Genomic DNA, 15,772 nt, shown 5'->3' with positions numbered 1-15,772 from the left:
TCTCGACGCGCGCCACATAGCGGCGAGGGCGTCGGCGAAACTGCAGCGAATAGCCTCTTTCTATAATGTTCAGCACCCACTTCGAAACCCCGGGTAGCTTTGCCCATGCGTCTGCATGGATAGCTAGGGGTCGAATACGAAGCGCGCTCCGCTCGCTCAGCGATGGAGAAGCTTCGGTGTGCTGCAACACAAGCGTGTCGCTCGTGACATTTGAGGCATGGGGCGCGCTGATGACAGCGGGCAGATTGCCAGCGCTCGACTCCTCTGCGGTGGTTAACCGCGAGGGGGAGGGCTGGGCGGTTCCCGTGGGAACTGTCATGTCTATGTGTGGATGTGAGCGCGGGACAGCGGGCACATTTATCACACCGAAAGCATCGTTCGCTTGCGTGAAGCGAGTGCACGTTGGTTTCGTTTTTACAGAAACCGTGAGACATGCATAACGTGGTGTTAGTGGGCACTGGGTAGTGGGCACATTCACCATGTTTGAAGCGCAATCGGTCTGAGCCGATTCATGTGCGCGAGCCCTGTGTGACGGGCTGTGCTTGTGTGTAGAGATGGGCACTGGGCAGTGGGCATTCTTCTTACACATAAAGCACCATCGGCCGTGGCCGGGACACCAGAAAAAATTCACACTTATGGGATTTATCTGGGTAGCCGTAAAAACGGCGTTTGTGTGCAGGCAAGCGTGTGACAGAACCGACTTGTTTACTGCAGGATACACTGGAACAGTCACATTTACTGGAACTGAACGAGCGAGAAGTTGCCATAGAAACAGAGAGCGTCAACATGCTGGCGTTTATTGCAGGCCTGCGTGCATTACAACAGGCTTGTTCACTGCAATATTGACATTTCCAGTCGCCTGAATTTCAGAGGGGAATGGGAAATGTATAGGAAAAAGGAGGTTGGTCCGTCCGCAGCGGGACCAGAAAAACTCCCTTTTTTCCTTACGCCAGTGACGCACGGAACACCATAGAAACGGTGTTTGGGTGCAGGCGAGCGGGTTGTACAACGCGCTCGTTGGCTGCAAAATACACATCTGCAGTCGCCTTTTCAGGGAACTGACAGAGCAAGCATTGACGGCATAAGAGAGCGTCAACGTGCTGGCGTTTGTTTGCAGGCATGCGTGTATTACACCAGGCTTGCTCACTGCAATACTGACATTTCCAGTCGCCCGAACTTCAGAGGGGAATGAGAAATGTACGAGAAAGAGGAAGTCGGTCCGTCCGCGGGGGGACCAGAAAACGCTCTTTTCTCCTTTCGCCAGTGACGCACGGAAACCATAGAAACGGTGTTTGGGTGCAGGCGAGCGGGTTGTGCAACGCGCTCGTTGGCTGCAAAATGCACGTCTGCAGTCGCTTTTCAGGGAACTGACAGAGCGAAGCATTGGCGGCATAATTTTAACTGCCGCTAGACCGGGATTCGAACTCCGGTCTCTCGTGAGAAAAAAACAATGATTCCGCCACTGAGCCACAGGGGGGGAACGCAAAGGTTTTTGGATGCACGAGCATATAAGAGCGTCACATGCTTTCTTCGGCGTATGCTTGCAGGCGCGCTTGTATTAAAACAGGCTCGCCTGCTGCAATATTGATATTTCCAGTCGCATGATCAGGGAACTGGGAATATGTATGAGAAATTGAAGGTCAGTCAATCCTCGGAGGGACTAAAAACACACCTTTCTCCTTTCGCCGGTGAGTGACGCATGAATGGGGCGCAGAAGGCAGGGTAGCTTTCTTATAACGTAAAGAAAAACTAACCCCGACCGTCCGCTTCCAGCCTCCCTTGTTGAGCGGCGCAGTTTGCGCGGCTTGAACAGAGGGAGAGAGAAAGCTAGCCCCGTGACCGCCCGCTCCTGACATCCTCTGTGAGCGGCGCGGTGTGCGCGGCTCGAACAGAGGGAGAACAGGTATCGTCCCCCAAGCAGGCAAGGCAAGCGGGCGAACCGGCATGCTTTGGGGGTGGGGGGTGGGGGCGGAGGAGCAGTCTCGGAGAAGGATGCCAGGTGAGTCCTCAGAGTCACCATAGGCAGTACCTAACTCGCAGTGAGGGCAGTCGCCGTCAGCGAGTGCGAGAGCTGCGTGATCAGGAAAAGGGGCGTCTTGAAAAAGACGCCCAGCTCTTTTAGTGCAATGGGAGTGTGTGTCGCGGCGGCGAGCACACACACATACATAAACACAGTAGCAGAGAAAGGATATAATGCCGGAAAGCGCAGCAGGAAGGCAAGGAAGGCGGCGCGGCCAGCGACTTCAGTGACTCGTCCCGCTGAAGGTGCTCTCTTTCAGACGGCGCGGCTTCTTCTCCAGCTCCAGCGATGCGTGTGCTTCGCTTGAAGGATGAAAAATCAGATAATAGCTGCCTGCGAGCGATATTTATAGGCCTAGACCACGCCCATTTCGGCGGGACGTGACGCAGTGGGCGCGAAGTGCTGGACATTCATATTAAATTAGCATTATTTTCCTATGTTTTTACATCATGAAAATCTATATGGCTTCAGTTGTATGTAGGACATATATGACATAATATGATAAAAAATATACTAATATTATACAATTTATATATGTGGTTTTTGCAGCATATATGTCCCTTACAATATTCTGTTGGAACATAAGAATCACGGGAGTTTTTAGCAAACCTTTTCCATATGGGTGGCTACTAGGCCTACTGTACAACGCCTCCGCTTTTGGATGTGTGTGTTTGTTGTATGTTTTTTTCAGCGCACTGTCAATATAATCATCATATATACACGTGATTACAGTTAGAAAGATGCAAGCTTTGTTGAAAAGATACAGTGTCATTTTAATTAACATACAAACCCAGCTATCTAACAGGAAACATTCTCAGAACTATAGCTGACGTTCTGGCAAGCTTCTCTCAAAGTTATGAGCAAATGTTCTTCCAGGAACATTAATAGAATGTTTTTTTGTTTTTTTTAAAGAACATTCAAAAGTAACATTCCCTTAATGTTTAAAGAATGATGAAATGAAATGTTTCCTTAAAGTTTGCATATCCAAGAAAAAGATATGCTTTTTCCAATCTGCTGTCCACTGCATGTTACAATGGATGTTTTTGCTCAGGTGGAAGAAATGTTCACCCGACAGAGAAAGGTTTTGCTCAGCGAGAACAAACATGAGCAGGAACATTGGTGGCAGGCTTGATCAAAAGTCACGTATAGCAACTAAAGACTTAAATTTCAAAATTGTTATCTTTGAAAACAGATGAGTGCTGATGACAGGAAAAAAAGAAGTGCATTTTGTCATCTGGAAGATTGCAACATACATGTTAAAGTATTTTAATGACCTGCACAGTTCAGGTCACTTCTTTCCCACATGACCACAGTGCCATAGCAGACATTTTTCTGATCTCTTCTTGTTTTAACGACAAGTTTTGGTTTCAAAAAGAGATATGTTACCGAAACAGGATGAAAGCAGGATGAAATCAGCCTAAACGGCTTAGCTCCAGTCTATTTAACGGATCTTCTATCACCCTATAATCCATCGCGCTCTTTAAGATCACTAAATTCAAGGCTTTTGGTCATACCTAGGATATCCAGAACCACCAAAGGAGGGAGAGCATTTTCACATTTGGCTCCAAAACTCTGGAATAGTCTTCCTGATACTGTTCGTTGCTCAGACTCGCTCTCCCAGTTTAAAACTAGATTAAAGTCGCATCTCTTCAGCCAGGCATTCATATAATCCTACAGTTCAAACTACAATCCGGCCTCTAGCTCATAAATGCCAGAGGAGAACTGGCCCCCGACTGAGCCTCGGTTCTCCCAAGGTTTTTTTTTCTCCATTAGGTCACCTGATGGAGTTTTAGGACACCATTAGGTCACTTGATGGAGTTTTTCGGTTCCTTGCCACTGTTGCCTTTGGCTTGCTCAGTTGGGGATATTTTGGGGATATTTAATTTAATTTTATCAATCAATAAATTCCTCTTGAAACAAACTTTGTTGTATTATTTTAATTTAATACTGTGAAGCTGCTTTGATACAATCTGTATTGTGAAAAGCGCTATACAAATAAACTTGACTTGACTTGACTTAAATGAAGCCCTTTGCTCAGAACCGCTTCGAAACTTTCATTCTTTTTGTGTTTACTTCAGAATCTGAGTTAAATGTACATTGCCAGCAGCCATTTCACCCTGTAGCCCGAGTCTGGTTGCCCGCTGAAGCTAAGCAGGGTTGAGCCTGGTCAGTACCTGGATGGGAGACCTCCTGGGAAAACCAGGTTGCTGCTGGGAGAGGTGTTAGTGAGGCCAGCAGGGGGTGCTCACCCTGTGGTCTGTGTGGGTCCTAACGCCCCAGTATAGTGATGGGGACACTGCACTGTAACAAGCACCGTCCTTCAGATGAAACGTTAAACCGAGGTCCTGACTCTCTGTGGTCATTAAAAATCCCAGGATGGCCTTCAAAAGAGTAGGGGTGTAACCCCGGCATCCTTCATTCTTCACTCATCTGTGCGTGTCTCGTCATAAAGTTGCTCCAGATGCTTTGACGCATGTATGGTGTGGGAGTGGCATAGGTTAGTTGTTACAACGAACGAGAAAGGTTTACATGGAGCAGTTAAATCTTGAACATCTGGGGAATCACCCGTTTAAAAAAAAGATGAACAGAGAAGAGTCTGCTGGCAGAAAGAGAACGTGACAGAGCGTAATAAAACAAGAATCAACATCGGCTGGGCTTTTCGAAGATGGCGAGAACTGAGAGAATTGAAATGTTGTAAAAGCGACGCAGAGATGGTGTTTTTATTACTCAACAGGCGAGAAACAGATAAACTGCCATATGTAGCTCTTTAACAGAGTTCATTGTAAAGTATTATCTATTGTTAAGGGTCTTTTTATTATGGGTTGTTGTAGTGCTGGGCCGGAATATATTTTCAAGTACCGTGTCTATTAATGGGTAACGCTACAGTAACGTCTTCAGATATATATATACACTCTAAAAAGAGATGTGCTAAAAAACAACACACAGCATGTGTTGTTTGTATTTTGACACATGTTGTGTATATTTTTAACACAATGTGTGTTAAAATGTAACTCTGGATAGAATAGCACTGGGTGGAGGAGAGTTTGTGTTTATGAAAAAAATTATAGGTATATTTTATATGGTGTCCCATAAAATGCTCTAAAATAAATAAAGCAATACATTCAAATAAATAAATTAAATCTTAATTCATGAAAACTTAAAGATTAACGGGTGTGTTTTTGGCAGACAATCACATCATGCCTCTTTTTCAATGTCTTTTTCAAATGCTGATTTCACTTGTTATTAATAACCAGATTAACTTTATTTCTGTCAGACGCTACAGAAGCTCTTATTGAGAATTAACAGGTTTTGACGATTCATTGAATGTTTCATTTAAAGTCACCAGAATCGTGATTAGTGTCAGCTTTATTTGGGCTCTTGACCCTTGACTCATTAACATTAGTTTTCTCTGATTGTTGTAAATGTGTATTTATTTTAACACATTTGAAAGAGCAGAAATAATCATGAGAAAAATATGCTCAGATGATAATATTATCATCATGGACATGTAAGATTGTTAAGCTCAGCAAGAGTTTAATATTTGAAAGATGAGTGTAATATATAAAAGATGATTTTTAAGAAGATTAGCATATTACAATTGGCTTCAAATTAGTTTTTAAATACACAGTTCGTACAGAACCTTACAGACTATGGTATCAAACAGACATCAAGAATCAGCACATGAATCTCAACAATGGTGACAAGCAAAAAGCTTCATGCCGCAATGCATGCTGGGTACCACCATAGTACAAATCTCATCCATGACTCCCAGCATGCATTGCGGCATGAAGCTTTTTCGTTTGTCACCATTGTTGAGATTCATACACTGATTCATGAGTTCTGTGTTTGATTAGTTTCTGCTGCAGATTAATATTTTCAGAAAACACTTTTTTATATATTCTGCACTGCTGGAACAATTTAAATGTTCAAACAAACTCTTTATTAAACGTCACTGGACCCCATAAACAAAAGTTAACGTCTCAGGTTACGTATGTAACCCTGGTTCCCTGAGAGGGGACTCCTGGTAGAATGGGCCGGGACAGCCAAAGGTGAAGGCTGTCCGGCCGCTTCATAAGCAAGTGAGATAGCCTCAACTACTCACTTGCTCATTATCTGTTTAGATGCAGGGCAACCTATCTTAGGTAACCCGAAGCAGACAAAAAATTGCTCTTATATATACGCCACAGGGCAGCTCTGTGGACATAAGCATCCAAAGCCCGGACAGGGCATAACAGACTAAGTTTTCCTGATCTGGAGGTGGAGGACAGAAGGCCTGCAGCACAAATGACCCACAAATTTAGTAGGGACCTAGGAATACAACCCGGCAAGGGGTGAGGAAAGACTATCACCATACCAGGTGCAAATCCAAGTGCGTACAGGCCTCAAGCCTCATGTACCACGGAGAAGATGAAATAAGGATCTCTCCTCAGAGATAACCCAGCAAAGAAACATTCATTGCAGAAATCAAGTACTGTACCATAGGGCAGATAGCAAGATTCAGAAGGCGTTCTCTGCACCAAGCAGAGAACAGTTTCCACTTCAATGCATATTCAGTCTTCTCGTGGAGGGAGCTCTAGACTGGAGTATGGTCTCCACGACCTCAGTTGAGAGACCTGAATCTATGAGCTGGGCCACCTCAGAGGCCGAGCCCACAGTATCCATAACTCCGGATGAGAGTAACTCCCGGGAGCAAAGATATCGGGAAATGCGTACAGGTGTAGCCTCAACCACACCTAATACGTTGCATCCAGTTCAAGCAGAGCTGGATGCGTCAGGGAGAACCACATAGAGCAATGCGTTGTATAAAACGATGCGAAAGGTAGACTTGAGTTTTGACCGAAGTTCTCCCAAAGGAGCACCACCACCTCGGGGTGAAGTCTCCATTCCCCGGGCCTCAGCCCCTGCCTCAACAGGATATCTGCTCTGATATACGAGACCATCAGAGTGTTGTCCAGAAGGACAAGCACATGGTGACCTCTCAGGTCTGGCAGGAAGTATTTGAGAGCTTGAAATACCGCCATAATTTCTAGCCGATTTATGTGCCAAGAACATTGATGGTGCCAAAGACCTATCGCCGAGCGGCCACTCATGACCGCCCCCCATCCCGTGAGGAAAGCATCAGTCGAAAGCATTACGCGTCGACAAGAAGCCCCCAGCACTGGGCCCTGGGCGAGGAACCAAGGTTTCTTCCACATGACCAAGGCACGAAGGCATCGCCGCGTGACCTTGATCATGCGAAACGGATTTCCCCTCGGAGAAAACCCCTTGGTCCTGAGCCACCACTGCAGAGGTCTCATGTGCAGAAGGCCAAAAGTGATTACGTTGGACGCAGCTGCCATGAGCCCCAACAGTCTCTGAAACTGTTTCACAGTGAGTGACTGGCCTAGCTTTACCCCATTTACGGCTGTGAGAATCGCAGAAATACGTGCAGGAGACAGACGTGCTTGCATATTGTCGAATCCCATAAAACACCCAGAAAAGTGGTCCTCTGAGCTGGAAGGAGCACACTCTTTTTGGAGTTGAGCCGCAACCCCAACCTCTTTATGTGAGACAGAACGACATCTCGATGCCGAACTGCTATCTGCTCGGACTGAGCTAAATCAACCAATCGTCGAGATAATTCAATACGCGAATGCCCTGGAGTCTCAGAGGAGCCAGAGCTGCATCCACGCATTTTGTAAAGGTGCGGGGTGGTGATAAACCTAGGCCGAAGGGAAGAACCTGATACTATATGCTTCGCCCCCGAAAGCAAACCTCAGGAACCTCCTGTGATGAGGATGGATAGATACGTGGAAGTACACATCCTTCAAGTCTATTGTGACAAACCAGTCCTCGGACTGAGTCTGTGACACAATCATATTTAGCGTAAGCATACTTTGAACTTGAGATTCTGAAACCTGCTGATTAATTGACGCAGGTCTAGAATAGGACGCAACCCCTCATCCTCTTTCGGAACAATGAAGTAATGGCTGTAAAACCTGGCTGTCTGCTGGGAGGAGGAACCCCTTCTATAGCTCCTTTTGCAGAAGTGTCAGTACTTCCTGCTCCATAACCAGAGCCTGCTCGGGGTCCACCACTCTGGGGAGGACCCCTAGAAATCTGGGCGGATGAGAACCGAACTGAATTCTGAAACCCTTTTCTATAGTGTGCAGGACCCACTGAGAAATATGTGGCAGTAGTTTCCACGCTGCCAGAAATTCTACTAGGGGAACCAGTCTCTCGAGAATGGCCTCTGGATTTGGTTGAACAGTCACTTTGGTGCCCTGAAACGGCGAACCGGCAGGGAACAACCAAACTGACCGTTCTACGGCCCTCCTCGGAGGATCGTATGGGGACGCTGACACCTCGGTGCCCTGAACGGAGAACCGGCAGGGAACAACCGAACTGGCAGCGCTGCGACCCTCCTCAGAGAGTCGCACCCCAGAGGGTGCCGAGGAGAAACGATTTCTCAAAACCGTCCCTACCCCGGAGGAACCTTCAGAAGCCTGATAGCCTCAGAGTCAGGACTTCTTGTCTAAGTTTTATTAGAGATAACGACAGTCCTCAGATCTTGCCTACCTCTAACTAGCTTTGTTCCTACGACCCTCCTCGGAGGATCGTTGGAAAAAGCAGGCACCTCAGCGCCCTGAAACGGCGAACCGGCAGGGAAACCGAACTGGCAGCATTGCGACCCTCCTCAGAGGATCGTTTGGGGACGCTGACACCTCGGTGTCCTGAAACGGCGAACCGGCAGGAAAACCGAACTGGCAGCATTGCGACCCTCCTCAGAGAGTCACACCCCAGAGGGCGCCGAGGAGAAACGATTTCTCAAAACCGTCCCTACCCCGGAGGGGACCACCCTCAGAAGCCTGTAGCCTCGGCGTCAGGGCTTCTTCTTCCAAGCTATTTTAGAGATAAAACAGTCCTCAGATCTTGCATATCTCTAACTGGCTAGACTGCGACCGCCACCCAGGTCCCCCTCGATTGTGGATGAGCCCGAATGGCGAAACTCTGTTTTGCCGCACTCTATGCTGCAAGGAGCTTAAGTATGCTGAGACTGCTCCCGCCCAGCAGTCTCAGGAACGTTAGATCGGTGAGGAAGAAACCTCTGGAACACCGCTGAAGAGTTTATTTCTTCGTTTTTTGAAAGCGGAGCGTCCAGAAGAACAGACATATTTTATCTTAATTTTTCTTTACATCAGAAAAAACATATATATATATATATATATATATATATAAATATATCACTCCGTGGCCACCAGCAGGAAACAACCGAACTGGCAGCGCTGCGACCCTCCTCAGAGAGTCGCCACCCAGAGGACGCCGAGGAGAAACGATTTCTCGAAACCGTCCCTCCCTGGTATAGTTTATCTGTTGCGCGACGCAATTCTCGAATAGCGTCAGTGCTGTTACATCCTCACACTCATCCATGTCCTTATATACTTTACCTACCAGTGCTGCCTAATAATATTTATCTATTATTTATGATGGCTGGTGGGTAACGTCGGGGTTATGATGACACCAACACGGGAGAGAGATAGCTCGCAAGCGTCTCTTTAACCTGAGGCACTGTCATACCATGATTCTTAATACCCATAACATTACTATAGTAGAAGTTTAGGGATAAAACACATAAATAGAAACCGGTTTATTCCACGATCTCGATACCTCAGTGTGGAGATAGGGAAAAAACGGCACTCCCCGACGAGGAGGCTGAGATATAGATTTTTCCTTATATTTTCACTCTCATATATGTTCGGCTGGCCAGTAATATTTAACTTAGCAACAGCACTAGATAAAACCTCCTTTTAGAAGCTCCTCTTTATTCAACAGAGTTATGAGCTGACTTATTTATTTATTGAAAACTCATAAACATCTGCCTTATTTTGATTTTTTATTTATTTAAACAAAAACACTAACGATACCAATTCCTCGGAACTGGAAATCGCAGCATGAGTGCCTCATCCCGGGGAGGAGAAACCGCAGAGCGTGCTTCTCCCCGAGATAAAGCACTGAATCTAACAGGTGTTTGTTAGAACCATTTGCGATCCCCAAGATGCGCGTCGAGGCCGTGCCTCGGCAGCAGCGGGACCTGCGCCTCGGGGCGCGCGCACCGAACCGTCCTCCTCGAAGAACAGCCGGCGGGAGCGGAGCGTCCTCACGGACAGCTTCTCGCAATGCTCACAGTCAGCCCCCTCGAGAACTGACTGTTGGCATGCTCCACTCCCAAACAAGCAACACAAAGCTGAAGTGTGTGTCCCCACCCGTGATATAACGTGGGTAGGGAACAACACAACGCTTGCTTGCTCTCTTTTGCCATAATATATATATATATTGCAACTTGACAAACAACAATAAATATGACAAGGACAGAATACACAGATCGCTTGCTGAAGGCACAGAAGCTAACGCGATCTGTGTCAGCTGGGCTGCTTTATAGTTTCCTGGTCGATGACGTCACCCGCCTATGACGTCTCGTCTTTCCATTGGACTGATTATACATGTGCTTCACGACGCAATCACGCAGGGCGTTCCCACCGCATCTCGACGCAGCTCGAAGTTCCCTTGAAAGGGAACAATACGTTTCAGTTTTCATCCAAACACTCAGTTGTAAAAACACAGGAAGTAACTCTGGCAAATACACACCGACTACGCATATCTGACACAAGTTGTGTAACTATAACACATTAGTGTGTAAAAGGTTTCAACACACTTCTGTGTAAGAGGAATAATAGTTGTGTTAAATGTAATACAAAAATGTGTAGTCCTTATAAACACAGAGATGTGTTAAGAATCGACACAGGTTGTGTGTTAAATTTGACACAACATGTGTTGTCCCTGAGCACACACACTACATGTGTTAAAATCTACACAACATGTGTTAAAATCTACACAACATGTGTTGTCCCTGAGCACACACACTACATGTGTTAAAATCTACACAACATGTGTTGTTCCTGAGCACACACACTACGTGTTAAAATCTACACAACATGTGTTAAAATCTACACAACATGTGTTGTCCCTGAGCACACACACTACGTGTTAAAATCTACACAACATGTGTTGTTCCTGAGCACACACACTACGTGTTAAAATCTACACAACATGTGTTAAAATCTACACAACATGTGTTAAAATCTACACAACATGTGTTGTCCCTGAGCACACACACTACATGTGTTAAAATCTACACAACATGTGTTAAAATCTACACAACATGTGTTAAAATCTACACGTGTTGTCCCTGAGCACACACACTAGATGTGTTAAAATCTACACAACATGTGTTAAAATCTACACAACATGTGTTAAAATCTACACAACATGTGTTGTTCCTGAGCACACACACTACGTGTTAAAATCTACACAACATGTGTTAAAATCTACACAACATGTGTTAAAATCTACACAACATGTGTTGTCCCTGAGCACACACACTACATGTGTTAAAATCTACACAACATGTGTTAAAATCTACACAACATGTGTTAAAATCTACACGTGTTGTCCCTGAGCACACACACTAGATGTGTTCAAATCTACACAACGTGTTGTCCCTGAGCACACACACTAGATGTGTTAAAATCTACACAACGTGTTGTCCCTGAGCACACACACTAGATGTGTTAAAATCTACACAACGTGTTGTCCCTGAGCACACACACTACATGTGTTAAAATCTACACAACATGTGTTAAAATCTACACAACGTGTTGTCCCTGAGCACACACACTACATGCGTTAAAATCTACACAACATGTGACATTTTTAACACATCTCTTTTTACAGGTTGTGTTGTTTTCAACTCATCATTTTATGAGCGTGCCGACACTCACCATCACTGTGAATGGTATGCAGTGTTTGCTATTTTCTCAAACAAACAGGCCAGTGTAAATACAAGTTATTTATATACAATATTCTGTCAGTTGCTACATTTTAATAAAATTCAAAGTGCATTGACAACATGTGTCATTTTTAACACATCTCTTTTTAGAGTGTGTATATATGTATATCTAATTGTTATCGTATGCAATATTACGTGTTGATTAATACACATCTTGTTTAGATTTCTAGATTGTAGATATTCATCAACGATTTCATGTGAATTCACCATTGCGTAAAGTTATCATGAATTCTCAAGAAATCATGTTGAAAAGTTCATCTTAGAACGATGGGAACTCAAAGTTGGTCCAATAAAACCACACGAGAGACAGCAATTATTTCTCAAACACACACACATTATCAGTGATATAAAAAAGGCACCTTCCTCATCAGTTATTCTGAAGAGTCGTTGTCGTCCGTGAGCGAATGACTTTTCTGATCTCCTCTTCTTGTCGTTGCTCCTGAACTTCTGTAAAATAACAAAAAGAAAACACAGAATCTCAGAAAGAGACAACAGTATTTTCAGGTAAGTTTGGGGTTGATGTACAAGGTCAATATATCACAGTTTTATGTGATTATTTCAAACAGTTAAAACTGCTAATCAGCAAAAAATGCAGTTGTACAGATTTAAAATGTGTTTTGTAAGAAATTGTTGAACAGTTTTGTTGTGCACATATTGCCATTGGAGTGATATATTTAGTGTTTGTGAGACGCTGGTGTGTTTCTGGATCTTCACTATAGATCTACTAGATCATCTGAGGGATTTGACTGAATCAAGATGCTGCTGATCATTGACGCTCTTCTTCTCATTTTAGCTGCTCTAGGACAGGTAAGCTTGTGTTCTAGTATGAATATTACAGACATTAATACTGATGATGTGATCATTATGATTTCTATTTCTGCAGGATCACAGCGCTGCTGCAGGACAGATATTTCCATTGGATATGGCACCGAATTCTGTCGATGACTATTATTCCGGCTGTAGAGAGAAAATGGCACATCTGGTGAAGACAAAATATCTGAAGAAGGAAATCAACAACTCACCTAAATTTAAATATTATTGGCAAAATAGTGCAAATATTGTCAAGTTTCCAAAAGATCACTTAACAAGGAATCAATTAATCGCCATTCACATGTACACTGGTAAATACATATATAGTCAATTTAATGAAGAAACTCGTTACGGTAAAAACCGTTACAAACACAAGACATATAAATGGTATTCACTTTACTTTCTGTTAACAGAAGCGATACAGATTCTGAAGAAAACACACAATAAATGCCATTACACTTACCGTGGTAATACAGTTGAATTTGATAAGAAAGTTCTGAACAAAGAGGTTCGTTTCGGCTCATTTACATCCTCCTCTCTTGATCGCAAAGTAACTCAAGGTTTTGGAACTAAATCTTGTTTTGAAATCTACACTTGTGAAAGTGCTGAGCTGAAAAAATACTCTCAGTATCCTTACATTAAAGAGGTGCTGATTCCTCCATATGAGAAGTTTAGAGTCACTGCTGTCAGAACAAAGAAATATCAGCCAAATCTCTGGTGTGACACTGTGTACACTTTGAAAAGCTCTGGGAAAGTAAGTTACCAGAACTGTGCTCTATTCAAGAAACCATGAAAACATACAATGTTTTGCATTGAATTTGAATTGCTCTGAATTTACATGAATTTATCATGTTCCACACAAATCAATATAAAAAAATGTCCTCCTGATTTCAATAATTCTTTGTCAGATAAAACACAATTTGTTTGCATAATTTTAACAATGAAATAAATTTATTTTAAGTGATACAATGGCCTCAAAGTGATTTTATATGTGCAAATTAATTTCTTTATTCACATCTTTTTCCATCACATTAATGAACAATTTTTGTGCTTGCTATCTAACTGCCATCAATAGAATATTAACTACTAAATGGGCTTTTGAGTGCAATGCGGAATAAATGAAAACACTGTAATGTAGACATGCATTTTCTGTAAAGCTGCTTTAAAACAATATGTATTGTGAAAAGCGCTATAAATAAATGTGATTTGAATGTGTTTGGCATGGTAATGGAATATGACAATGTTAATATATCTGGTCTTAGCGGAATAGATCTGCTACATTTTAGACCCGGTTTCAAAATTCCATTTAAGGGATTCGATAATTCATGGGCATTTCGATTCCTCTTATAGATTCCTTTGTGTGCATTTTAAAATGACTTTAAACCATTCAGGCAAAAGAAGACTCACATTATTTTTTTCTGTGCTGCGCACACATCTAAAATGAGCACAGAGAAAGTTGCCTCTCACACTGTAGTGAGCAATACTGATCTGAGTTCTCTTCTGAGTTGTCTTTTTGCACTTGAACGGACAAAAAAATATATAAAAATATCCTCGATAACACAGTCGGTTATGTCTTAAGTGAATGTAAACAGTTGACAAAGAAAAAGCATGTGTAACAGTATAATGCAGTAGTTCCCAAAGTGGGTGCTGCAACTGGCTAGGGGTGCCGCAGAATCTCACCCTTTCTTCCAACTTCAACAGCCTAAAATAACTATCCTACCATATATTTTTTTATAGCATATATTTTAAAAATATATAAAAACACTAACATATGAGCATGTTCAAATGAATATAAATAAGCAAATATATTTAAAGTTTAAATTCCCCGCTCCGCTTAGCTCCGCCCTCTGTAGACTAATGGTGCGCACTCAATTTTATATTTCACGCAGAGATTGACAGGATAGGACAAAGATGGAGCTAGCGTTCTCGTCCCTGGCATAATCATACACTTTATATAAAACTAAAGTCTCTCTGTATATTATGTAACCTCAGCTAATATATTCAGAGATTTGACTCAAGGTCATATGTGGCCCTGGATCACAAAACCAGTCACAAGTCACACGGGTATATTTGTGGCAATAGCCAACGATACATTGAATGGGTCAAAATTATCGATTTTTCTTTTATGCCAAAAATCATTAGGATATTAAGTAAAGATCATGTACCATTAAGATATTTAGTAAATTTCCCACCGTAAATATATAAAACATTTATTTTTGTGAGTGAATGCAGCACAATCGTGAACATAAATGGACATCTTTAAAGACGATTTTCTCAATGTTTCGATTTTTTTGCACCCTCAGATTCCAAATTTTCCAATAGTTGCATATCGGCCAAATATTATCATATCCTAACAAACCATACATCAATGGAAAGCTTGTTTATTCAGCTTTCAGATGATGCATACATCTCAATTTAAAAAAAAAATACCCATGTGACTGGTTTTGTGGTCCAGGGTCACATATCAGTGAATCAGGCCACATGATGACTATAACATCACCAATAAGTGTCCAACATCTGATGAGGAGATTTTCTCCTGCATTTATTGCCATAACAAATGTGTATCAAAAACACAGTTAAGCAGCCAGAGAAAAAACTAATGTTAAGAACTCAAGGGTCAAGAACCCAATTAAAGCAAATACTGATCTCAATCTTGGTGACATCAAATTTCTGGTAACGGTTTTTGCACTTTAAATTAGCATATTTTATACACTTTAATTGTATGGTTTTTGTTTTGCAGCCGTACCTGCCAGTCATTTGACCATTTTTTTTTACGATGAAGGTACGATAATTCAGGAAATACCTCTAAAATAAAGGATGTTTTACTTCCTAAAAATTGACCATTTTATCATTAAACTGTTTTGTTACTGTTTAATTACAGATTATATTTGTAATTGTACATACATTTTTTTGTAATTTAAGAAAACAGAAAAATACTGTATGAAACATTCAGTATTTTCTGTATAAAAATGTGAATTACTGGAATTTGGGGGGGGGGGGGTTATTGCTGCTTATCCATTATGCTAGGCTGCATGGATGCGCACGGAGTTCTCGCC

General features: G+C 42.8%; 1 protein-coding gene across 1 annotated transcript; it reads left to right on the top strand.

The window, feature by feature from the left end:
• Positions 1 to 12,051: 12,051 nt before the first annotated feature.
• LOC309476565 (NAD(P)(+)--arginine ADP-ribosyltransferase 2-like) lies at positions 12,052 to 13,685 on the top strand. The gene is made up of 3 exons (XM_082139647.1): positions 12,052 to 12,410; positions 12,626 to 12,713; positions 12,790 to 13,685. The coding sequence occupies exons 2-3, from the start codon at positions 12,663 to 12,665 to the stop codon at positions 13,507 to 13,509; spliced, it is 771 nt and encodes a 256-aa protein (XP_081995773.1). The 5' UTR covers positions 12,052 to 12,410; positions 12,626 to 12,662; the 3' UTR covers positions 13,510 to 13,685.
• Positions 13,686 to 15,772: the final 2,087 nt, after the last annotated feature.

Source organism: Leuciscus leuciscus (genome assembly GCF_965113295.1).
Source record: "Leuciscus leuciscus genome assembly, chromosome: 1".
In the NCBI taxonomy this organism is placed as follows: domain Eukaryota; kingdom Metazoa; phylum Chordata; class Actinopteri; order Cypriniformes; family Leuciscidae; genus Leuciscus; species Leuciscus leuciscus.
This window is presented reverse-complemented; position numbering and strand designations above follow the sequence as displayed.

Coding starts and splice junctions, on each gene's coding strand:
- LOC309476565 (XM_082139647.1), top strand. CDS start 12,663: ATGCTGCTGATCATTGACGCTCTTCTTCTCATTTTAGCTGCTCTAGGA. Junction 12,714..12,789: donor TTTTAGCTGCTCTAGGACAG/GTAAGCTTGTGT, acceptor CTATTTCTGCAG/GATCACAGCGCTGCTGCAGG.